At 39.8% G+C, this 26395-nt stretch overlaps 1 protein-coding gene across 2 annotated transcripts; it reads right to left on the reverse strand.

Annotated features, from left to right (window-relative positions):
- Positions 1-1625: 1625 nt before the first annotated feature.
- On the reverse strand, positions 1626-25727 carry BCAP29 (B-cell receptor-associated protein 29). Of its 2 annotated transcripts, none has more exons than XM_014964031.1 (8): positions 25507-25727; positions 25030-25134; positions 21331-21431; positions 19028-19178; positions 15254-15389; positions 12349-12460; positions 4472-4572; positions 1626-2632 (listed from the first exon to the last, which is right to left on the reverse strand). In XM_014964031.1, the coding sequence occupies exons 2-8, from the start codon at positions 25119-25121 to the stop codon at positions 2594-2596; spliced, it is 732 nt and encodes a 243-aa protein (XP_014819517.1). In that variant the 5' UTR covers positions 25122-25134; positions 25507-25727; the 3' UTR covers positions 1626-2593. The 2 variants fall into 2 exon arrangements, with proteins under 2 accessions (XP_014819517.1, XP_014819518.1); XM_014964032.1 differs by lacking the exon at positions 25507-25727 and adding an exon at positions 25267-25394.
- Positions 25728-26395: the final 668 nt, after the last annotated feature.

A 26395-nucleotide genomic window follows, 5' to 3' on the forward strand; every position in this document is an offset into this window, starting at 1 on the left:
TTCCTACCAAACAGGCAAACGTGACCAAAACCTGACCAAACAGCCTGAAAGATCAAGACTTAAAACCATGAAATTTTGATTCACTCTTTCCATGTACATCAACCACAACTTAAAACATTACTGACAAGAAAACTATACTTAAAAGTTGATCAACCCAGACTGCTGCAGGCTCTGAACATGTATAATGTACTGTGAAAAAACACAAATGCAAAATATTCTGACTTGCCATCTACTGGAATTTCCAGCTATACAATTTAGACTTCCAATTCTACAAAAGAAGCACATATTTTCAATCTGAGTAACAAATCTGGCACTCCAAAGCATGAAGCATGTGATAACGCAACTCAGTCAAATGTGCATGACCATCCAGGACAGACAAGCAAAAAAAAGACGGTCATACTCTACTTTGTGACAGGGAAATTTGGTGATACAAATAACAGACACAACAGAAGAAATGACTGGAGGCAAAGCAGAGCTTGCTTAAAACCCAACACACTTCTGATTTTTAATTAAGGAAACCGTCTCTGCGGCCTGTTATGCAGGGTTTTTTGGTTTAAGCCATTGTTTCCTCCATCTCTCAACAAGTGGATCCCGGTCTCCCACGCAGGCAGCAGGACACTGCTGGGCTGAGGCAGCTGATGTGGTGACACAGGACAGTGTGCGAGGGCCACGTGCTGAATGTCACACATTTAAAAATACCAGGCACCATTTCAAATTCTGAGGGAGCAGCACATACCACTACACGCTCCTTCACACTTAGGTCATGCTCTACAGCAAAAATTACTGTAGAACATTTGGACTTCCTGCTCAAGGGGAAGTACCGACACTATCTGTGCATTCACCACTACTCATTTTTGGTTCCATTTTTTTTTTCTGAGATAATTTTTTAAGGGATGAAGAGTCCTGTGCATGACATCTTTCATGGTAAGTTGCTAGTTATCTACATAATTATTTACTTGCGCTATAGGAAGAAGTGCTGTAAATTTAATGAGCAGGTAACAACAGTAAAAAGTAATATTTGCTTTTGTTCTGGGTGTTAAAGTAAGAAAAACAGGTGAGTTTTTAGTTCTGTTATTAAAAACAGCAGTTACTGTTATACCTCTAAGGCTTCCAACTATAGTCTTTTGTTCAGATTAGAGATAACATTCCACCATAATTTTAAATCTTTCAGAAGAGGGGCAGGGAGGAAATAATGCATTCAACTACATTACCAAAACCTGAGTGTATGTGGGTATTAAAATCTGGAAGTTTTGATATAAATAAACAAGTCTCCAGTGTCATAGAATTTCTGAGAACACATTCTGTACTACTTCAGCAAGGATGAAGTACATTTAAAAAACATGCATTCTTATTATTCATGCATTCTTATTATGCTACGGTAATATGCTTTCTAGTACTTAATATGCTATGCTTAAATTCTAAGCTAAACAAATCCTATTTCCAGACTAATCAAAACTTTCTAATCAAAACTACTCACAGAATCACACTCCTATGAAGAAGACTATTTCCAGGAAAAGTTAAATATCACCAAGTTAGAAGTATATTTTGTTCTTTGTGTATATACCTATTAACCCTGATGAGATAGTATACGGGGAGAGATTTACACAAATAAACCCAGAAACTCATGAACTTGAACAATCCCTTTAATATAACAAACACATCCAACTTTCAAATATAAACTGGAACCAGCTAACAGAAGAGAAACAGAAACCAGCTTTCTGAATGCCAAAAAGGGCTTATGCAAAACAGTGCACATTTATTCGAGGTATCGTATCCATGAAAACAAAACAAAACAAACCCAACTATCTACATTTAAAAGGAATTTTTACTTAGCAAGGCAAAAGTAGTTAGGTGGCACATACAGAGTAAACGGATGTAAACAGTGCAAAAATACAGAATGTTAGTATCAACCAACCCAAAACTTTGGTTATGAAAAATGAAATAATCCAATATATTAAAGAAAAATAAACCAGAGGCATGCAAAATATTATTTATTAAAATATAGTCATCCATGTGGCTAAGTGAAAGTCACAAGCTAGTGAGATGGATTTAGAAAGGCAGTTTTCATTCTTTCTTTATTTCTTCCTTTGATTGATTGTCATTCAAGTTTCCACTGAAGTGGAATGGCTGATGAAAAACCTTTCAGCCTTCTTCAACCCACTGGTAACTGAATTTTTGAAGACTCCAAGCAGGTGTTGCAAAGCAGGTTTAGGTAACTGTGTTTTTATGATATAGCACGATAGATAACCTCGCTCAAATGCTAAAGCAAATGGTACATGATCTGTTACCATTCTGGGAGGGAAAAGCTTGGAGAACAGTCAAGATGTTCCAGATGGATTTAAAGATTTTCAAGTTTCTCCTCACAAGAGCAGTGACAAACTCCATGGTAAATCGGGTAAGCCACTTAACATTTTATTTGCAACACAGAGTACTTTGGCAACCAATATATACGAGAGGAATCTGAACAGTGACCTGCAGTGCATGTGCTTTTCAGAAAAATCAAGTTTTGTTTCAGATATGCATCAGGAGCCTAAACAGCATAAGGCTTTTCACATTGAAGCAACTGTAGTGATGCCACCCGTCTTCAATGCATCTACAGGTCTTTCTTGTCTTCTGCTTCATTTAAACTGGCCTGAAAAGAGACAGAGTAAAAATTATTTTTTACATTTGGCAAGATCAGAAGTCTTTGACTTCAGATGCCACATTTTGCCCCCTTGCAGTCGTACATGATTTGCTCACTATACACCCTGCAAAGTTGTAGTCCCATCAATACTACCCCCCATAGTATATCACAGAATTGTCTAGGTTGAAAGGCACCTTTCAGATCAACAAGGCACCTTTCAGATCATCATCAACCTAACACTGACAAAACCCATCACTAAACCATATTGCTAAGCACTATGTCTACCCTTCTTTTAAATAGCTCCAGGGATGATGACTCCACCACTTACCTGGGCAGCCTGTTCCAACACTTGATAACCCTTTCAATGTAAAACTTTTTTCCTAATATTTAACCTAAAACTCCCCTGGTGCAACTTGAGGCCATTTCCTCTTGTCCTATTGCCTGTTACTTGGGAGAAGAGACCACCTCTCTATGACCTCCTCTCAGGCAGTTGTAGAGAGCAATAAGGTCTCCCCTCAGCCTCGTTTTCTCCAGGCTGAACAACCCCAGCTCCCGCAGCCTCTTCTCGCAGGACTTGTGCTCTGGACCCCTCACCAGCTTCGTTGCCCTTCTCTGGACCCGCTCCAGAATCTGATCCTCGTTCTGCTCCCTGTTCACGTTACAGCTGAATTGTGCAGCAAACTCAGCAGAAAATGTTTTCTCCTATCAACTGATTTATCCTTAGGAGCTGCATCCACTGTGTGCTCAGGACCTTCTGTTCTTTCCATTCAGAGGTAAACACAGACAACCGTAAGGATGTGTGTTCTAGACCACAAGACTGTCAGAAATGCAGCAGGACTACTACGGCTCGCTGCACAGGGAAGCACAACAAAGACAGGACATGCACGGTGGTCTTAATTCAAACACAGAAATCAGTTGAGCAATCTCTAGAAGAGCATAGGGTGAGGCTGGGAATCAGTAAGCAGTTTCACAAACTACAGGAAAAAGATTATAACCAGCTCAAATTTGCCTTTTAAAATTACATTTTATTAACACAGGACCAACCACCAGCTCTTTGTGGAAATAAATTATTTATTTTCTCCCAAAACTTGTAAATAGGCCAACATTCATTTATATTGACTTTTGGTTGAATTCTGAGGCAGATGTTTGGCACAGAACATACGAACACCTGTCAGACAACCTAAAGAACAAGCAGGGCTCCCAGAAATAATTACTATGCTAGGTATTATAGCCATGTGTGTATGCAAACCCAAACAAACTATTAATTCAGCTTTTGCTTGCTTTCTTTTTTTCTATTCTTTTAAAATTTATTTTGTACTTCAGTTTGAATTTTTAGAGTAGCCTGTTTTTAGCCTAGGCTGTTGGTTTGTGTTTTGGGTTTGGTTTTTTTCTTTTGCGTTCCTGCTTATCAACAGTATTGCAACATTTATAACCCAGTATTGCAACATCATGTTTGAAGACCAAACAAAATAAAATTACTCTTATAAATGATGTATATACCACACACACACACACACTACTCCTATCATTTTCTTACAAGATTTCAGTTTGATCATCACACACAAAACTATTTGAATCTTATTTTCCAAGTGACAGCAAAATCGAGTCTAACAATGACCTGAGCTTTGTCACCTGAAGTACAAAGAAGAAAATCCTAATAGCTTTGCTGTCCGGTCCTTGAGAAACAAAATTCTATTTTGAGGAAGTTTAAGGAGTGCTGTCCATTGTAACTTTATGCTATACTACAGATTTTGGTAAATTCTCTTACATAATAAATACCCAACAAGCAGAATTTTGCTGGTACAATTTCAGAACATTGTGCTCATACAGCAATCCAAAGCCACCTACCTGAAGTGATTCATATTCTTTCATCAGATGATCATATTCTCTTTTAAGGCCTTCAGACTGCTTTTTAACCGCAATCACTTCATGATTTGCCTTGTTGAGAGCTGTAAAATACCAGAATTAGTGTTTTAATTATTACCTGTGTTCCTGCAGTTCCAGTTTTAGGGCTCCACTGCACTAGGCAGTCCTTCCTCTAAAGTCCTTGAATTTAAAACAGAGCGTCACACACAGACACAAGAAGAGATGTGCAGGGCAGGGAAGAGAATTATTTGTGTTCAGGAAGAGCAGCACAAGGAACAGGAAGGGGCTGTATGAAAGCTAAGGGCAAGACCAATAAACTGGTGATAGAGGTGATGAGTTAGTGATGGCTACAGCATTCTGTCACATTGCAGAAGACAGTTCAGAAAAACAAAACTCTACAACCACAAAGCCAAAACTTTCAGCCCTCTTAAGAAAAAATAAAAAAGAAAAGTCAAACACTGGGAAAGATTTCAGCAAAGCAACTAAGGTCATCTGTAAAACGTGGGGAAAAAAAAAAGATAATTAATTATGAATAGAATTATTATAGAAGCACAGATCCCTACTTTTCAGCCTTTTATATATTTTACCATGCGTGAGTTAATTCACTAGAAGCATCACTTTATGGATGAGGAGGCAGAAATGGTGGTGGTAGGATTGACAAGAGGTTTTTAAAGTGAGAAAAAGTAGTTATTACTCTACTCACAATCTCAACAGCAATAAACTGAGAGTGCATCTATGCTGCAGTACAAAACAGCCCAGGATTCCATAGGGGCTAATTTACAATGCATAAGGTTTCATAAAGGCATTACTCCTAAGCTGTCATGTAAGCATTCAAGTAAGGTCATTTAGACTTTTTTTATTTTCCTCTGCTACAGGTACCTCAGTATCTCTGTATTTTCTGTTGCAGCAGCACAGGTATAGCCTAAAACTTGACTTACTCATGCTAAAACAAAGAAACATATTTAATGACCGATAAGGCTGCCTCACATAGCCATATTTTTTTTTAAAAAAAAAAACAAATCTTGATGGCACAAATAAAAAAAAGAAACCTTTGCAGTTTTGCTTATTCAAAAAATGCAGATCTGTCCTTTGACTGTGAAGTCCCTCAGACAGACTGTTCTTTCCCAGAGACCTCCAAGATACCCAAGAATTGCTCTGTAAGTGAACCATGGTTCACTTTGGGAGCTGTTTCCTGAAACATCAGGACACAACAGATTTGACCACTCTCCTACATGCAAAAAGGAAGAGCCCCTCCTCCAGCATTCCCACGATTTTTAATTAATTAATCTGAATGTACAGATTCAAAACCATTCTCATTTTTAAAGTCCACAAGTGGTTTTGCCAGTAATAGGACTTTTACCTAGCCTGAAATTCTGGCCTACTGAAGTTAATTACACTTACGTCTGTTGATTCCAATATGGTCAAAAACTCATCCCATCTTTTTACATGCTTTCTTTCATTTCCATACTTTTACACAGATATCCTTCATCCTTTAATGCACCGACAGCATCAATACCAAAACCTTTGGAAAATGGTGTTTTTTGTATTTGGAATAACCATGATTTTCACACACCTGACAAGTCACACCCATTGCATTTACCCTCCCTCTCATGTTGCTACTGTTTAAAATATTCAACAGTAAAATTAGAAAATCACTCTAAAATAAACTCGTGACAATTTGATAAACTTATGAATTTTAAGCTGTAGGCAAAAAACATATATGCATACGTCATTTAGCCTCTTGAAGAATCTAATCTGCTAATTAGAAAGCTAAATTTTGCCTTTGTTTAAACATTCTTGTACATAGTCCCAGTAAAAATGAACAATATATCACTTCTGAAGAAGTCATAATTCAATGTTATTGATCTAATACTATTTAGCTGTTTACAAGCAGCAGCACAGTACTTTAGTTGCAACTAAGAACTACTGCATCTTTAAAACATGAACAGAAGATCTAAAAGTATCTGCAAAACAAGAAAGCAAACAAGGCGCTGCACAATTTCAATGTTTTGACCACAACAGCTGTATGACAGGAATGCCTCACCTAACCCTAGAAAAAGGAAAAGCAAAGAACAGATTGTCCTTTCCACCTGTGTTGGCTATGGACAAAAAAACCTCCAACCAAACCCAGACTCCTTCCTGTTGGGGCCACACAATAAAAAGGAGCATCACATCTTTGACAACGTGAATTCCCCAGCGTGCCAACTTCTCTGCATATCTTCTTGTCCAGCAACAGAGATCATCCATACATCACTGCTCAGCTATTTTGCCACTGCATGAACACTGCAGTGCTGCCAAGTCGATCGTACAGGTATATTGTCTGTCATATGGATCGTATCATACGAACACTGATCCAGCAGAAAACAGAAAATCCTTTGTGTGCACAATACAGTCAGTTATTATTTCTGGCTTCCATCTGGCCTGTTACTTTGCCTCAGGGGAGACAGAACAGCTGGACTGGCAGCAAGTAAAACCCAGTAGCTGATTACAAGTAAATGTATGAGCAGGCAGGGGGCAAGAATGCTGCTTCTACATTAATGCAACTAATGAGAGGAATAGTCAGTAAGTCCCAAAACAGGAACCCTGCCTCAGTACTGAGAACGGTGGGCCATTCTTTTTCATTCCTCCCCCTTCCCTTCAAAAAAAATCAACAAAATATTCTTAGTGCAATATATCACCAGAAGACAACTATGGAAAACTTTATCCTTTCACATTTTATGTATGGGTGGAAGTCCATAAACTAATGTAATGTGCAGTCTGGGAGAAGTAGAGAACTTGCTCTCCTCTCACCACATCCTCCGTATCCTGTTCCAGGATAGACAGTTAACTTTAGATTCTTCTAAAGTGAAAGCAGGATGAGGAATAAAATTGCTTTGAAGAGGTTATCACAGCTCAGTAGCTGTAACATTTCTATTATTTTCCCATTTCAACATGGGTGGGGAACCAAACAGTAAAACAAAAAGCAAACAGCAACAAAAGCAACCAGCGATTCTTTGGGCATTTCCCTGCACAACTACTAGTCCTGGTCTGACTAAATCGCTTGACTTACAGTGCTTGCTACTAAGGAAACGATCTGGAACTTAAATTAGCATTGCTCACAATACAAGCATAAACCCAAATGATTTGGACTAGTTTAAGAATAAGAAAGATCCTTCTCTTTTAAGAGTCTTCAAGTTGAGAAAGAGCTATTCACATTTAAGAATTTAGGCACTGATGGCCTAAAAGAGATTTGCCAACAAATACTCTGTGAAGCTGGGAACACAACTCCAGTCAAGTAATTCCATACAAATTCTGAATTCTCGCCTGAAGATGTAATGGTCAGATAAAGTTTAAAAAGAGAAGGCAAGGCCAAAAAATTACACCCAAATTTGTTCCAAGTACCTTTTGAAAGTTTAAATGAAATTCTGTTACAAAAGGGATGTTACAGCATCTTCAGACGGCATAAATGGCTTTGTATAACAAAACCATGCCTGCTGTATCCAACACCATCCCCTTGAATCAACAAATATGAATATCAACTCTTGTGGCATGTGACATTGTGCAATGGCTCCCACAAGGTTATGATCTAACAGTTAAAAATTCAGGTTAAGTAAAATGGACTTTGTTTCTAAACTTCCCTCTGCCACCAGCTAAATAACATGAGATACAAATTATCTCCTATTCTCATCTTAGAAAAGCAAACTGATAGTTTTGGGGTTTTGAGGATTTTTTCATTTATTTGTTAGTTTTTAAAAACTGGAGCGCTCCAGTGGAGCTCAGCATAGTTTTCCTACATGGCACTAGCCTGCCTGGCAACACAAAGGCCAAACTGAACTCTCACTGGCAGCAACAGTGCCACAAAACGTATTCCCAATGTCTGTTTTGTTTACGCCTAACACCTAATAATCTTAGCATTTAAGTGAGAGTTGTACATCCACACATGCATACTTTCTGGAATAGTCAATGATTAAAAGTTATTTCAAAACAAGCCCTCCACACGAATTGTTGCTCTCTTGCTCCTGTCTCCTAAAGCACTACGCAACCGTGAAACATCCAGCACTCCTGTGACACATCCTGTACACAAAACAAACCTTGTTAAAGGGCGCACGGAAGTTTCACCAGACTTTCCTCCTGCCCCACCATATGCCTATGGCGACAATATACAAATAGAGAGTATTTTCAGAAGAAGTTGAACTAAAGTTCAAAAGCACCTAAATGACTTCGGTACGCACTTCAGAGAGTGAAACCCTAACAGCAGAGACAAAGACATGGTCTTTGGATTTTGTCTCCATGTGGCACTACAGATCCAGCTCAAAGATGCAATATGGATATTGATATCTGCACACAGGTGCTAGAGACCCCAATGCCTGTTATGCTACATCAGATGCAGGTAGAAGCTTTAGGTGCATGTCATCTGCCACGATGTTAGAAGAGTGAGGGAGTCAAGGAGCTGGACAGCAGTCTGCCACCAGCATGTTCTGCTGAAAGACTGGATCAATACTAGTTGTGCATAAATTTCTACTGTGTAAGTGAAGCTGTAGCCTTTATCATACACTAGGACAATGTCACCAAAAAAAAATATGACCTGAGATAGAAGGTGAAATAGCACAGCATTGCAGAAGTCTCCCTCCTGCCCAAAGGGTCCCATAATAACAAATGGACTTTTCACACATCAGCATTTCCACAGTGTGGGATCTGCGAGCGAGAAAAGAAAGTTAATGCCCCAAAAGTCCCACTCCTGCCCCCAACCCAAGGACCGCTGTAAGGACAGCTGCTTTATGAAACTCCTCTCAGACTCTGACCTCATGTCCAGTTGCAGACAGATTGTTTTGTTGTAGCTTTATGGATAATGTTCAAAACGATCAAAACGAAGAAAATATCATAGCATCTCTTCTTTTCCCAGAAAACTCCTATAGGTCTGAGATCAGCAGCCATACTGAGAGCCTTTACTTATCTGAATCAACATTTTGTTAGAAATATCTCTAAATGTGTAGCAGAAGAAACATTCTAACATCTGCACTGGGTGCTCCTAGGAGTATGTATATTTATTTCTAGGTATCAGTGAGACATTTTTCATAATATACAAGCGTATCAATAAAATGCCATCTTGGAAGGTTTCTAAACAGTCATGTTATTACTTGTCCAGGTATGCTAAAAATGGATTTAGGCTCCAGAAGTGCTAGCCCCACTGCTGGGTGCCTATAAACCCCCCAGTATGGGGGTCTGCAATAAAGTAGTGAAGAACTAGCCCCCTTTCCCTCACTCCCACAATAAGGGGAAAAAAAAAAAAAAAAAAAAAAAAAAGAAGTTGCGGGGGGAAGATAGGAAAGTCAAGTCTGAAAAGAAAACCAATTTGGCTGAAATCTTTGTCACTTATTTCCAACCTTTCCTCAGATTTCAGTAATTTCACTACTCAGTCTCTTTATCTTGTACTTTCAATTCTTCCTCCCCATCTGCCCAGAGCACAGTAGGTGGCAAAATGTCCTCTTATCTTAGGACCTCACTTACGGTTAAGCAGACAAAAAAAAATAAAGTAGACTGCATTTCCTGTAAAAGGTAGAAAGCTGAAGAATGAGAAAGGCATCTGCAGTAATCACTGTCTACACTATAATTTCAGTCAGGATTTCAGAAAGAGGAGACATACAGTATTTTCTCTGCCAGAAGTTGTAAATACTGGATCAAAACCTTATAGAAAATTTGGATCTCCCCTGAAAGTCACAGCACTAATCTGATACTAACCCACATTATTTAAATGTGAAGCAGACTTGACATTTAGGACTCCTCCTGGGTGCCACTCTTTTGAGGTAACCAACATTTCGACATGTGGCCTACTAGAAACTAATTTATCACCCTATCACTATGCATAAGTAGCTTAACATCTGTACGTACCACACCAGAGCAATGGGTATTTGAAACTGTTCTGTGAAAAAGATTATGTTTTTTTTCATCCAAGCAGCAAAAAAAACCCCCCAAATCCCAACAAAATCCAAATTTATACCGAAACCCCCTCAAAAACAATCAGTAAAGTTTTCCTCTTTATACTAGTTTTGCCTTGTTTCATTACTAGGTGACACCCCGTGCACGCTTCACCCCTTTCTCCTCCAACAAAATACCACAAAATTTTCATGGGTTGCACTTTGTGGACACAAAGGAAAGGTTACTTTAGCCAGTGAGCTCAGTGGCATGAAACATTGTCAAAAAAAAAAAAAAAAAGATAAAACAAGCTTTTCAATCTCATCTTTGATACTGTGTAATGCATTGGTCACACTTGGCCACTTGGCAAGCATGAAACTCAACAATCATCTGGTCAGTAGCAGAAGTCTCAAAAGAAAACAGTAAATTCAAGTCACATTATGTCTAGAGACTCCACAGACAGCTGTGTCTACAGATATGACTTACCAAGTATTTTAAGTTTTCTGGCTAACAGTTCGCTCAAAATAATGTATAAGACAACTTACAAAAAATAAGATAGACATATATCTTAACATCATCTAGCTGATGATGGTAATTAACGTAACCATAAGGTTTTCTGTTTTGGCAATGAGGGGGATGGCATCAGGGCAATGGTTCTAAGTATTTTCCTACTCATTCCTTAAAACTTTCCCCCTAATAAAAGACTCAAGCATGCCTTAATTTAAACATCTTTTGGATGGACAACAGCCCACAAGGAGAATGCAGCTGAAGCAGCATGTGGTAAATCTATTTATTCCTTAGCTTTCTCTAGCATTCCTCGCTGAAAAGCTTACGTTATATTAGTGTTACATACCACTGATTAGTTTAAATAAAACAAACACATTCATTGATCCTGTCACTTCAAAGGCAGTTTTCCCCCCTTAAGAAAACAGCAGGAGAGGGAAAACTCACAACCAAACTTGCCTGAGAATGTGAACTAATGAGACACTCTATTTAAAGATTCTTATTGCTTCAAGCCCAGCTGAAAACAGCTGTTCTACAGTTCTGTTCATCCTCCCCGTGGACAATGAAACATGAGTAATGAAATATTTGCTGTTATTTTTACAGCTTTGTCACAGTGCCATGCAATATGAAAGCAGGGCTTTGTTTTGATGACAACAAGCTCTCTGGTACCACGAAAATCTGTATTTTGTTACAGTCTGAACATATGATTAATGCTTACAAGGTCACAGGCAGTGTTATCTTAAAAACACTAATTTCAGATGGGCAGGTGTTTGTAAGCATCACGCACCTTGACAGATCCCAGTAAGACAGAACCAAACAGGTAAAATCTGCTTCTATCTCAATTTGGCTTGCCAAGAAAGCAGTTTTGACAGCCTAAACCTTAAACATGGAACAGAACCTTAAACATGCTAACAGAAGTATTATGTTACAAATCACAAGGCATGTTTCCTTGTAGACATTAAAAAAAAAATATTAAAAAAAAGCTAACACCTCTGCTGCAGGAGATATATAAATTTAGAATACTAGTCAAGGACTTGTCTGCTATCTGACCGAAACTCTGCTTCATAGAAAAAAACCTCAATCACATACTTCCCCATTTTATATAGGGAGAGCAGCCAACATGTATGACATGAAGCCTGATACCTACAAGTAACCTGCAATTGATTCCATATCCTGGTCATGTCATTGATGAAGACAAGTCAACCTAACTCAAATAGATCAGTTCAATTTGTTAATAATTACAATTTAAGGTGTTCAAATTACACTGTGCACATTTTCATAATGAAAACATTTACTAAAATATGGTGATGGCAATGGCGCGTTTTTCCAGTTCCTAGTCAAATGCAAAGACGCCCCAATTCACATGTTCCATAAAGTTCATGCTATACCTAGGATAAATTTTTGACATCCAGTGTTGAAATCATCTTTTTCTTAATTGCTAAGAAGTCCTAACCAATACTTACCATCTGATGTCTTCTGTAGCTCTGCTTTCAAATGTTCAACTTCCTTCTTCAACTTTTCATCAGTTGCTCCCACTAACTCTTTCTTTTTACTGCTTTCTTTTCCACTCAAGGCCTATTAAAAACCACAGTTGCCACAATTAATTTTTTTCCTTAGTCTGATGTTAATTACAAACAACCAGAAAATGGCAGCCTTGATCTTGCAAAGCAACAGGTTTTATCAAGTATGCCAACATAACACAGGCAGATACTCAGTCATTCTAGGGGAAAAAAAAAAGAAAAAGAAAAAAAGGAAAAAAATGCTCAATGTTTTAAGTCGAAAGTAATGGCATACTTGTAATAGTATGCTATTATCTCCTGTGTAAGAGTACTTTGTATCTCTCCATGAAGCCTACAGCTTCTGTTTAGGTTATAAATGGCTTTTCCAGAAGGCATACACTGGAACTGCAAGTGACAGAACACTGTCACGTTTATGTGCAACTTGTTCCAACAATTTATTCTGATTTAAATCATGTAATAGGTAACAAATCTCTCCCTGTAGGTTTGCAGCTACTTCTTCAAGCTTCAGAATACCTCAATACCCAGATTAGATTTCCACTGAAATTCAGGAAAAAACTAGGAAAGGATTCAGGAAGAGTCCTCTAAGTCCTAGTCACAAGAGCAGTAAAGTCCCTGAACTCTGAAAATGTTGGCACTACTATTCTAGTTGGCATTACTACTAAATGCATGCTTTTATCAGTAAGGCAATTACTATTGGTGACTTAAGCATAATATGTTAAGTATTAGACCCCATAATTATACCCTTTGCTCATATAGCCTCTATTATCAAATCAAGCATCATCTCTTGTTATAAAAATGGCAAAAAAAGTGGTAAATGCTTAATGGGAAAATGAAAAGTAGAACAACTGAGATGAACAGCTGTTAGATGAACTGGTGATATCAGAGTTTACTGGGCACAGGCTGGAGCAGAAGGAAAAGATTACTTTAGGAAGAACAAAAAGAACTGTTTATAAAGATTGGTAAACAATTCAAAGAAAAGAGCTGAAGAAAATTTTCCAGAAGCAATTTAACCAAAGAGCAGAGACTGCATTGACTGGTGGTAACAAAATCATAGTCAATTTGTCATGAAATTGGTCACAGGTTGCCTCCTTTACTTTGTGCTCCCCTCACAAATAGTTATTTCTGTCAACTTTTATCTTAAGTCCTGTGCTCCATGGAAGTTCTGATCAGGAGACAGTGCAGACCCAGCACGCTGGAGTAAACTTACAGTATTTATACTTACAGCCAGTGCCCTATACACAAGATGGGGACCTATATATCTCTCATATGGTGGAATGAGGCACCCTTGTAAATGAACACAAATGCAAGGGCCAAGCCATGGAGGAATCTAAGTCATAGTATGCCTTATAAAGTTAAAATAAACCAATTCTGAACACTCTGCATCTCCAGCACAATGAAGATCTAGCCCCAGCATGCTGGCTGCACCTGTGGCTACCACTGTTTTTGCAAACCATGCAATCAAGCATTCAAATAGAAACAGACAGGAATACAGTTTCTAGTTTCTGGCTATCACTTACAAGCAGCTAAGAGAATGCGTTGCTAAGAGAATGTGAAAGCAGAACAAAAAGAGGACTTTTGGCCAAATCCCAACAGGACACAGAGGAAAAAAAAAAGAAAAAAGAAAAAAAAAGTACCAGTATGCAGTAAAGAGACAAATTCCACGGCTGAGGGAGGGACTCTGGATCATTTTGACAAAATACCAAACACTAACATTTTGGAATCATTTCATACTTGAGAAATACCTAACACACACTCTAGTGATCCTTGTTTTACGACACCTCTCAAACAACTGGATATTTCTGCATCCATTCGAGTACCTTTTGTCCAGAGCTTGTTCCTTTTTTGTCTGAAGACTTATTGCAAAAAAAAAAAAAAAAATTAAAGTGCTGGTAGCCATAGACACTGCTCCAGACAATCTGGAAGGAAACCTGTACACACCTGCAGTGTATTTTGTTTTGACAGTGTGCCAGACTGAAGAATGATGTAAAACTCCTCATACCTTGGATATCTGCCCTCTAGCTTATGGTTCAATCTCTTCCAGCAGTTTGGTCCAGTGTATATATGACTTCTAACAGAAGTCAAACTCATGAATTACAAATAAATATTTCATACATCTATCTTTATTATCTTTGCTGATAGTGTATCCCTTCCTGCATACAACTGTATATTTAACCACAACAGACATGATATCTTAATTTTTCTCCATTCTTCTCATAAAAATAACATATCTTTAGTTTGCTGGTGGTTCTTTTAAGTAGGAAATTTTTGGCAATACCCTCATTAATAGTACAGCAGTGCCTTACTGAGAAAGGAAGGCATGAGGAAATTGGCTGACTCACCATAAAAATAGATGCAAGAATACAAAATACAGTAAATACAAAAGACCAATTTTACAAGTTAGAAGAGACACTTCAGGACTGGTGCAAATCCTGTTTAGAAGAAACAGCCAGCACGAGAACAACTATACTGCAGGCTTTTACATACTGAACTGCTATAGCCCTTACCTAAACAGCCAACTGTTGATAAAAAGAATAAAATTAGCATATCTCTCTGCTTTGTTATGATTAAATTCATAGAGATATTTTAAGACTATATTGCTACTTCGATTAAATTTGTACTGGAAAGCCAGAACTTCTTTTATATGGATTATTTTAGTTTCCTTTGTTAATAAAATGCTACTGGAAGTTGTATTCAGTATTCTGAATTACATCTTGTAAGAAAATTGCTCTTCTTTTTTCCACCAGAAGTAAAGAAGTGAATGAACATTATTCAGTAGCAAACCATCCCCAGAGTATTTTGTACTAACTACTTGCTGTATAAGAAAATAACTTTAAAAGTTCAAAGATACCTCCTGCAGCCTTTCGTTCTCGGCCATGTATTTTCTGGCTGCTTCAGTAGCATCATTTACTTGTGTTTCCAGAGCTGCATGAGATGTCATCCCTTTTGCCAACTGAGTAAGAAGGGTAACAGTACGTCTCAATACACTGGTGAAGAAACACAGTGAACAGCACAGTAATTTACAGCACAAATTAAAAAAAAAAACAACACAACAAATGCACACCAAACAAAACAACCCCTTTTCTCTCTGCTTTAGACATGAAACCAAAACCACAAGAGGATTGTTGAAGCACCTGAAGGGAAACATCCAGGCTCATTGATCGCAAATAATAGTAAAATAAGAGACTACAAAGATTTTTCACCCATCAAAAATTTTATTTTTAGCTGATGCAGAACGTCCCTCCTCCCAAAACCCCACAGCCATTCAGGGTAAGAGACTTGCTTGGTTCAAGGCTGAAATACTCTTAAATGACCTAGTGTTTTAAATAGGATGGAAGTCTGTATAAAAGACCCAAACAACATGTTATGGTAATGAGTACAATACAAAAAAAAAAAACCAAACCCAAACACCACACAACTTATCAGAAGGCCTTACAAGAATACAATTAGCAACATGAGCATATTAATCTTCAAAGTACTCTGTCAATACTGCATAAATCAGAACATGCATGAATGTCAGCGCTCATATGGAACCTCAAATCTAAGATTTGCAAATACTTCCCTTGATTTGACTTAGTGACCTCTTCGCATCGCTACTTTCATTATTCATCTTGGAGTCTTTCAAAGCAGTATGTTGCTGAATCAAGGAAAAGCCAAAGCAACACTGAATTAAACTAATTCCTGTACTGTAACTATGCAGCTCCTCTTCAAAAGAAATTTGAAAATCCAAGTAATTTGCTCTTTCATAACTGAAAGCGTATCAATAGACCTTCTGGCTTTCAAGGTAAGCTTTTTCTTTGAAAGCTCATTTTCTTACTTTTTTTGTTTTTTAAAAAAGTTAAGGTCCCCACCTCAATACTTTTCCAAAGTTTGGCGTGTTTCACTATTACTATTATTCAGGACTCAGTAAAAGATCATTACTAAAACAGAATCATAGAATCCTGTAGGTTGACAGGAGTTTCCAGAGGCCAACCTGTCCAAGCTCCTGCTCAGAGAAGGGACGGATTGAGCAGATTGCTCAGGGGCTTCTCCAGTTGAGTTCCCACCATCTCCAATGATGGAGATTCCACTGTTTTTCAGGGTCCTTGTTCCAGTGTTTCACTGCTCTTGATAGTAAAAAAAAAAGTACTTTTTACCAGAAGTCAGAATTTCCCAGGTTCCTGGCCTGTTGCCTCTTGTCATTCCTGTGTGGATCCACTGAGAAGAGCTGGCTCCATCTTTTCTACATCTTACCACTACATAGCTGTAGAAAGCAACAGAATGTCTCCTTCAATGTCTCTTTTTCTAGTTGAAGCCAAGCTCCCTCATCCTCTCCTCACAGGTCACGTGTTTCAGCCCCCAACCTTCTTGGCACTCCACTGCAGAAGTCCAGGATTTTGGGGAGTCAAAACTGGGCACAGTCCTGCAGCTGCAGTACCACACGTGCCAGATAGTGGGGAACAACCACTTCTCTTGATCTGCTGACTACACCCTTACTATTTCAGCTCAATACATGACTGCCTGTCTACCAGTCCTTTTCTGCAAAATTTCTTTCTAGCCAGTCAACCAGTTCCCAGCCTGGATGCTGGACGTGGTTATCCACTCTTTTTCATTTGGTCTCATGCCCCACTGAGCAGCAGGTCCATGTTTTCTTTACTTTCCTTTTGTTTTTGGCCTTTCTCATCCCTCTCTGGTTCAGCATGGGGTAACAGAGAGCCAGACAACTGTTGGCAGGCTTTCCATATCTCCTAAGACATCAAGTCAGATCAGCAGGTGGGTGCCTCTGTCCTACCTAGGGGACGGTCTCTGCTAACTGTGACCCTCCTCCTCTCTTGTGCAGACAATTGGTGGATGCTCAGCTGGCCCTGATGACCTCCTATCAGTGGAGTTATTTTCCTCACCTGTACCCCGTGTTCTGCTATTGCTGAACCACAGATGGAGGAACCACAGCTTTTGTTGTGTTGCCAGAAGTGACAAGATTCCAGCCTCCTCCATCTTGGGAGTCTCCATTTACCACACTTCTGGAATTCTCCTATTGGCTGATGTGCTAAAATGAACTGAAAACTGACCTAAAGAATGAACCACAGGCATCCAAGTACCAATTTATGCCTACATGTGGTCTTAACTTGGTTGGGTGATGGTAATAGCAGTGTAGGATGCAGCAACCCAAAGAAGGTGTTCTTCCCCTTCTCTGACAGACATTTTGCCTTGTTTCATGGATAAACAAAATAGATCTACTAAGAAAAGTCCTTTGATCTGGCCAGTACTGTAGGAGTATTTATTTCTTTCAGATCTTGGTGAAAGGCCAGTAGGCCAAAAGAGGCCTTAAGCAAACTCTCCAAGAGCAGAGTTTTTATCCACAATAAAATCCATTAGGGCCACCTGACAAGTTTTCTTCCTTGGAAGTTGAGTGGGAGTAGTATCCCAGGAGACTAGCTTCCAACTCTAGTGTAGGACACAATCCAGCTATTCCTCTCCTGCAGCAGAGATCACAAACATATTTGTGCATATTTATTTAACCTTTCTGAAGGAAGACAAAGAACATGATACATTCCTATCACTATTGTGCAAGGCTACAGCCACTTTTGTTTTTTCCAAAGTTTACCTGCTAAAGTTTTCTATAAATCTTTCCTTGACACTTCTTTATGTACAATGCTCCTCAGTGATCAGGTAAAATGGCCATACATCACAGCAAGGGGAAGAAGTTTGTCAGAAGGCTGTGATTCCAGGCATTTCCTTGTTCTGTGTTCCTCTTGTGTATCTAGGCAGTGTCAAGCAGCTCACCGAGGGAATTCAGAAGAGGGCCAGCATTTTTTGCTCTGTGTCACCATAAAAAGGTGCAAATAGGAAATCATCTGACCAACAAGGCTGGTTCCATTCATTCACGTCGTCCACATCCAATTAGTTCATGCACTCCTTGCCCAGCTGAGAAGATCTGCAGTTTGTTGTGGCTACCATGAAGACTCACAGGTAGTCTCAGCTGCTACTGCTGTGCAGTATGGAACTGTCCTTTCCGTAACCCTGTTTTATTAGCTGTATTTAAATGTCCTGAAAGGGATACCACTCTTAAGACCAGAATATCATAGCAGGCCAGTTGTCACAAAGCGTTTGAACTGGAATAATACCTGGAACTTTCCTCAGAAACTGCAACATTATCCTACAGGTCCTAACTTTGAGCTTTAGATGAAGTAGTTCAAGACAGACTCAAGCTTTGCTTCTTAACACATCAGGATACAATAATATCTTTTTGCAACACATTAAGATTACTTTAATAGTACTTTAGTTTTTGAGGTTTCTTCATTCCAGTTGTCCGTGTTCAAAACAAAAAAAACAACCAACCCATCAGGCATAAGCTTAAGGAAGGAAATGAGTATTCCCTGAAGAAACTTTTTCTGCAAAAGACATGTTTTCTCAAAAATTCAAAATGTTTCTTTCCATGTGTTGCTCACATATCCTTTCAATCTTCAAACATTTGCAAGATATTATTTTCGCTGATCTTGCTTGCGTCATAGCCAATCTGCTCACACTTAATCCTTTAACCTCTTGAAATAGGCCTTCTGATTTTTTTTATAGTTGCATTACTTTGTGTGGTAGTTCCTGTAAGAAACGTACTATGTTTACAAAATTACAAAAATGTTATACTTACAGCCAAAGAAATAAGGAAAAACCTGAGAGATAGAGGTTTCTTTGTGATCGGAAGAGTTTCATCTGAATATGGTCAAAGGCATTGGTGTTGACATTTGCAGCCTTTTCATTCACATGAATGGACGAGTACTTCCTAACTTCTCTAACAGCATCTGGAAACAAAACCAGTTTGTTCTTATTCACATCTGTGGGTATGCATATACGATAAACCAGACATAGCACTAGAAATATGTATTTGGACTTCCTGCTCAGTTAGCAGGCACAGGACAGACAGTGACATCACTTACGTTATCCATACATTTTAAAGATAGACCTTGATAAATCACTGAAGCGATATAATGTATTTTCAGAGATATGCTAAACCATTGCCTCAAACATGCTTGAACAGTCATTTCCAACACTTGTACTCAGCCACCAGGGATCAGGCTAAAGCAACACATTCTACAAATACCAGAGACCCTACAGACAGTGTCAAAATGTCACTGCTGAGAAGTGAATTAAAACCCAGCCAGTGGACAAACAGTGAAAAAAAACAGAAAGAGAAGGGAAAAAAGAAGAGCTGCCTTCTGAAGTATTTGCTTCATATGGAATTTGTTAGATAAACATGTATTTTAGTAATGACAGAAACATCTATTTTACACTTGAATCAGAGAGGGAAAAAATATTTCTATAACACCCATCAAAACAGGAATACTGCAGTAACACAGTGTTGAACGTAAGCAGAACAGAAGGGAAGCTACACCTCCGCTTTCTTTCATCTGCCTTTCATCCACCATATACTCCTGACAGTTCTGCAGAAGGGCCAAATCACTGCCAACACTTTTCAAAGGGCAAAATAATTAATTAGGACCTAGGTCTACATAAAAACAAAAGATAATCCAGTTAAGAGTTCATATTACAATCTGTAAACTTAAGGTCATCATACATATTTAAGGCCAATAGAGCACCTAACCTGCATATCAACAAAAATACACATTTCATGACACATCATCAGTTCTTTCAGAATATTTTGGCCATGTGTTATTCAACTGCTGCTTCATTCCTCTAAGCAGACAAAATCAACTCTGCAGAAAAGCATATGAGAGTAACATCACTTATGACTGACTCTTTTATGTTCATAAGTTATTTAGAAAGAAAACAATCAAAAAAAGAAAATATATGAAGTGAAACTTCAAACAATGCAAGGAAGACTAAGACCAAACAAAAGTCCATAACCCTGTGCTATGGGAAGATTCTAGTCCTGCAGTAACCCATCATCTTATGCCATGGGGCAAGCATCTCATCACTACTTTACTTTAGCCCAAATCTGTATTTCTGCAAAATCAATGACCATCACCAACTCAAAACTCAAAACAAAACTTTGCTCAAAGTTTTCAATAGGAGTTCAAGAAGAGTAAATAACAACCATCAGTTCTCAATCTTAAGCCATTTACTGAAGGATCTGCTTCTAAGGATAATACTAAGGACCATCTAAATTTTCTTGGAAAAGTTTATTTGAATTTCCAGTACTTTTTTTAATATCAGGAATGCAGTATAGCAGTCTAGTCTGACTTTGTTACACATGCAGAGCATCTGTATGTTTCTCTCAGTAGACAATAAAACCAAGCATTTTTTCTTTGTATTTAAAGTAGTTTGGAATTAAATAGCATTTTCATCGTAAGGCAGTGGAAACACTTCTCTCCTATCCATGGAGGAGAACTACTTCTATCACTGAAAGACAGGAGAACTGTTTCCATCGCTAAAGTAGAGAGATGCTTACTGCACAAAGCAGTCAGGACAGACATTAAAGGAAACCAGCCAGGCACATGGTCGTCATTCAAGCTCCAGTTTCACAAAAGCTTTACTCCTACTTGATAGGTCTTAGGATCTGCTCATAACAAATATAGCCAACAGCTGTTACATATCTGTGCTGAGCAGAAGTACTCAAATAGCCCAGTGCTTTGATACATTCTTCCGGTCTTCCATTTCAACAGCAACCAAGAGAAAGAGTGCCATCTGCTGCACACTGAGCAGCTCAGCCAGATTCTGGTATCAAACATTTCAAGTTCATTTACTTGTCTGTGAAAGTGAAACCAAGCAGCAGCCTAAACCAAGCTCCACATTTCCTCCTCATTCACTACTATATTACCATTGCATTTGGACTCCCAACATGGATGCAGTCTAAGATCTCTCCTCTTCCATTCTATTGCAGAACTTTTAAACAAATTAGCTGATTAGGCTTGAGTTCTTTCAATTAATCTACTGCCATCAACTCCATATACCATGTTTTTTCTCCCATTTATTAAGAAATTATTTAACACTTACCAAGAAACAAGACGATCAGTAAAACTATTATTGTAAGGAACATCTTGTTCCAAAAAACTGCCATTTTGCTCCATAGAGGAATCATAAAAATCTTCTGCCATCTGTAAAATAGCATTGCGTTATTGAAAAATAATTAAACATTGAAAGAAGAGTATAATAACCTCAGAGAAGAGAGCCTTGTTATTGATATGAGACTTATGCAAGGTCTCTAAACAGCTCCTTTAATTGCAATATAATTTAGGTGTATATTAACTTTTCCAATAATCCAACTTGCTTGTCTCTTTTTTGTTTCTTGTCAATACAAGCAAAGACAGTTGGTTCAACTTGAAAACTTCATGCATGACAGCAGGTACTCTCCAGAAGTGTTTTATTTTAGCTTTTACTTTGTTTAACATCCCTCTGCGTTCAGTCCTGACTACAATAAACTCAGAGATGGGATAAACACTGTATATTAATAGGTATTAGTTGTTTATCTTAAAGTTTTAATAAGAATAAATTACTTAGAGCTATAATATGATGTGATTTATATTCGTTGCCTAGTTTTACTTGGCATGAGTAGCTAAATTTGCTGAAGCCTTTAGGCTGCAGCAACCTAGGGTTGAGCCTGAAGTGTGTGCAAGACTAAGAGTGTGTGTGTGAGGAGTCGAAAGAGACAGCTGTCAGATCACTGGAGTCACCTACTGTGAAGGGACTCCGATCTGAGGTGTGTGTGTGCACGACTCCTTGGATGGTGAGTGCCTGGGCAGCAGCTTCTCCTCTAACAAGTATAACCCATTCCATCATTTTTATTTCTACTCACTTTATAAAATAAAACCCCTCCACAAATTAAGACTGTCTCTTCCAGCCTTCAGAAGGCTTATCTTTTACATTGATGAGTCTGAATAATTATCAAGTACAAGGACTGTTATTACATTATATCTTGCAAATGACAACAAAAGGACAAGTGTCATGTTTGTATTTTGTCTAGTGTTAAAACCTCTTTCAAGAGCTAAGGAAGCAACTTCAGAGGCTCAATGGTGATAAAGACCATTGGTTTTTTTTTTTTTGTTTAAACAACCAGTTGCCTATTCAATATTGCTGCATGGAGGGCTCTGCAAGAATTCACACTTACAGTACAAACGAAGAACATCTGATGTGCTCCAACAAACTGAAACCCAGGCATGGTAACACAGGCATGCTAGTCACCACCTGATTGTACCATGTAAAATTTCAAACTTTTGTTTTCCAACATTTCCAACATTTTCCAGAGACTGTTAAAATTTGTCCTTTAACAAAAGAGTTTCCAACCTACTATAAAACTCATTTAAATCAGGCTGTAGCATCATCTCCAATGGTTCCTTCTGATTCTGCATCAGCAAAAATTAAAATATATAAAAATATTTTAAACCTCATCTATATCTTTTAGTATAATCTGAGTTCTTAACAGCAAACAGCCATAGTCTGTATCAACCAAAAAGCTTACTTCAATTAAATCAAGCTACAACTCAAACAAAGGCAACTTGCTAATTCTTTAAACACGAGATTTTCCAAGTTTCATATTGATATCCACTTAAAAAGTTAACTTTCTGAGGTATGACTTTAGACCAACTACACCGCCAAGTTATATGCAGGCTAAAAATAAGATCTCTTTACTGCAAAGTCTTTTGATATTATATTGCTTATTTTTCCTCAACAAACATGAACATTCCCATTTATTAATGCTGCATTTCCTTTTGGCAACAAAAGTCACATAAATATAATCCTTCCAAATTATAATACTGGCCACCACTACAGATGTATTGCACTTGGCAGTACAGATTTGCCTTTTTGCATACTTGCATTTTTATATTGTCAGTTTATTTATTCCCCAGGACCTTAAACGCTTGTTAGCAAATTTAAAAAGGAGTTCATTATCCAAAAAATGTGCAGGCACAAGAGCCAAACAATCTGACTGGAGACTGACAAGCGACTACATCAAAACTTTAAAGAGCAGCAGTTTCATGTCTGCTGTGAATCGCACATGCTTCCCCTCTCTGACAGAACCAGCTCCCAGGCCTCCAAGATGTGCAAGGCAGAACTGCTGCCCTCCAGTACTGTCACAGCAGCTAAACCTAATCTTTACCCCACAAGATTCCTGTGACAGTTCTGTTAACAGGATAATTGAGCATGTCAGATACAGCTATTTCACTCTTTCAGAAACCACCGTTCAAAGGAATAGCTGAATGCTACAAACCAAGGAGGAAAAAAAAAATCTATCTTTTGTATATAATTAAAAGCACTGTGTTTAATGTTTGAATAAATGGTGGTAATGCTGCAGGTTATGAATTGCTTTTCAGCAACAAAGACTGGATTCAAGCCCTATTTATGTTGTAAGTGAAACCTATTTCAATACTCCCAATGTACCATGTATGCGTCATCAGCCTGCAGAAATTCTTGCAGCTAGTTTCCTCACATAAGCCATTAATAATCTGATTATTACAACTCCCATAATACTTCTCCCTTCTTACATACAATTGCACTTTTGATTAGAAAACAACAGAAAATACAAAACCTCGATAATCTATGTTGAAATGCTGAACTCCTCACAAGCCAGTTTGTAAAAATCAGAAGTTAAATTAGATTTTAGAACAGTTTCAGCTTCTGAAGTTGAGAAAACATGACTAATCATTGTTATCACCTGTGTAGGATCCAGCCATTTTCAAGACACTCCCACAGGTTTAAGGAGTTAAATTTAGACTCTCCACAAAGCAGAGTTTTGTTTTAGATTTTGTTCCTTAAGGTATTAAAGCAAAAGCTGCGTTCTCCATCCTAAATAGATCTAAAGATATAGAAATCAGACATGTAACAGGTTTTACACAACACTGAGACAGCCACTTGTAGAGAAGCTACCTTTCTTTACTTTCTACAAAGAAATAAAAATAACATCACCAAATCTGAAGAGGAAACAATTTTATGATAAAGCTGCAACCCAGGCCTCTGCATACAAGAAGAGGAATTAACGCATTTTGTTTCTTTCCCTTACTAAGGGCATTTATTTTGCAAGAATGAATTATTTCTCTGTGCTGCGTGCCACAAGCATTCTTATCTTGTTAATCTATATTTAAGTTTGGAGAGGCCTTTATTTCAGTAGCCCCGAACCTTTTCACTGAATTTCACTGAATTTTTAGAGTTGGAAGGGACCATAGAGATCATAGAAGGGATCATAGAGTCCAACTCCCCTGCCAAAGCAGGGCCACCCAGAGCATGTCAGATCATGGCACTCAGGACTGCATCCAGGCATCAAGCTTAACTGCACTTTTTTTTAAATAAAAAAACAAAACACAAAACCAAACCACACTATCACAAATTTCGCATGGTTAGCTTTGAGTACCAGCTGCCTCTTATCTGCTCAGCATCTCCAATGCCCAGTGCAGGCCAGACCCCTGCGAAGCGGCTCCTCTCCAACCCGGCCGGGGGCCCCCGAGCAGGACAGGGGAGGGCCAGGTCCCACCTGCTGCGGCCCCGCCACGGGGCTCCTCCCGGGTGAATCAGCAGCCTGTGCCGAGCAAACGTAAAGCTCCTTAGAAGAGGTTTATGATCCTCGAAACTCCTGGTGCTCCAGTCCCGAGCTGCTGTCTAAGATGCGGCAGAACTCGGTGTTTGCTCAGAACGTGGAAGCGAAAGAAAACCCCCCGGGGCGGGAAGGCCGGGCTGGAGCTGCCCAGCACACCCAAATCCTACCTCAGCGGAGAAATAAACGGCAGGCAGAGCACCAGAATCACTCCTATTTCGCCGTACAGGAAGGCGGCAACGGCCGTCCACTGGAAAGTCATGGTCCCGGCGGGCCTGCGGAGGAAGGAGCGGCTCAGGCGGGCCCGGCAGACCCCGCGGCCCAGCAGCCCGGGCCCGCGGGCTTAGGAAGGGAAGTATTTCTAAGTTACTTCAGCGCGGCGCAGGCGTCCCTCTGTACCGACTTACCCTTCCGAGCCACAGCCCGCCCGCCGGCAGAGGGAGGTGGGGACCGGCCCCCCTCACCGCAGCCCCCCGTGAGGAGACCGCAGCCCCGCGCCTGCCGCAGGCCGGCGGCTCCCTCCCGCCGCCCCGGCTCCCGCCCCTAAGCGCTGCCTGCAAGACCCCGCTTCCCCCGCACAGTCGGAGCGGCCCAGGCCGTCCCGAACCCGTCCCGTCCCCCCTCCACGGTAGCCCGGCCTTCGTAACCTCCTCGGCGCCGGCGCCTGGCTGAGCCTGATGGCGGCGAGCCGCTCTCGAAGGGGCGGGGAGCTGGGCCTCGCGGGACGGGGCTGTGAGGGAGAAAACGATCCGCTCCTTCCCGCCGGCGCTGAGGGGCGGACGGGGCGGGCAGGCCGCCACCCCGCTGGCGGAGGGCAGGGCCGGGAGCGGGGCTGAGTGACTCGACGGCGGCGGGGGCAGGGCGGGGAGCCGCGGCCCGGGGGCGGCGCGGAGGCGGCCGCCGTCCCAGGCGGGGAAAGGTGCCGGCAGCACCGAGGGGAGGGTCCCCTCAGGTCCCACCCCGCGGGGCTGGAGGCTCCCCGCCGTCCTCCACCCTTCCCGGGGGCCGTCCTTGGCGACACCCCCCCGGCTTGTAGGGGGTGAGAGGGACGTGAAGTGAGGGGCTTGTGAGGGGGCACCTGGAAAGCCCAGCCTGAGGGTAAGGCATGAATTTATTGAGAAACCACACCGCTGTTGGAAAATGCAGGGATCTACACGTTGAGAAAAGTTAAAAGTAGTTATCTTTTTTCACAGTTAGGCAATGGTTGTAAGAATTTTTGCTGCAGGATCTCGCTGCGATCGTCCCACTGCTCCATGGCTCAAGCTTACTCCATCGGGGACTTCAGCTCTGCTCTCTAGCGCGCCGATTAGTTTCTGAAGTTCAATTAAAATACTCTGTGTCGTGTGCCCCCCCCATGCATTACACTACTGTAATGTATTAAGATGCTCTTCATCTGTTTTCTTAAGGAAAATAGGCTCAGTATTCATAAAGACAGCACAAATAACAACCAAACAACAGTCTCAAATGTTGTCAAACAGGCCTGTTTGAACCTCATGAATAAAACAATATTCCTTCAGAAAATCCTGTTCTGTCCTG

The sequence above is a fragment of the Calidris pugnax genome, unplaced genomic scaffold (assembly GCF_001431845.1).
Source record: "Calidris pugnax isolate Ruff unplaced genomic scaffold, ASM143184v1 scaffold44, whole genome shotgun sequence".
Taxonomy (NCBI): Eukaryota; Metazoa; Chordata; class Aves; order Charadriiformes; family Scolopacidae; genus Calidris; species Calidris pugnax.

Bases quoted from the DNA above. Each gene is read 5' to 3' on its own strand.
- BCAP29 (XM_014964031.1), bottom strand. From the start codon at position 25,121: ATGACTTTCCAGTGGACGGCCGTTGCCGCCTTCCTGTACGGCGAAATA. The intron at 15,390-19,027 runs GTAAGTATAACA...TTTCTTCACCAG, and splicing joins TTTTCCTTATTTCTTTGGCT to TGTATTGAGACGTACTGTTA. The intron at 4,573-12,348 runs GTAAGTATTGGT...GGTATTTTACAG, and splicing joins GCTACAGAAGACATCAGATG to CTCTCAACAAGGCAAATCAT.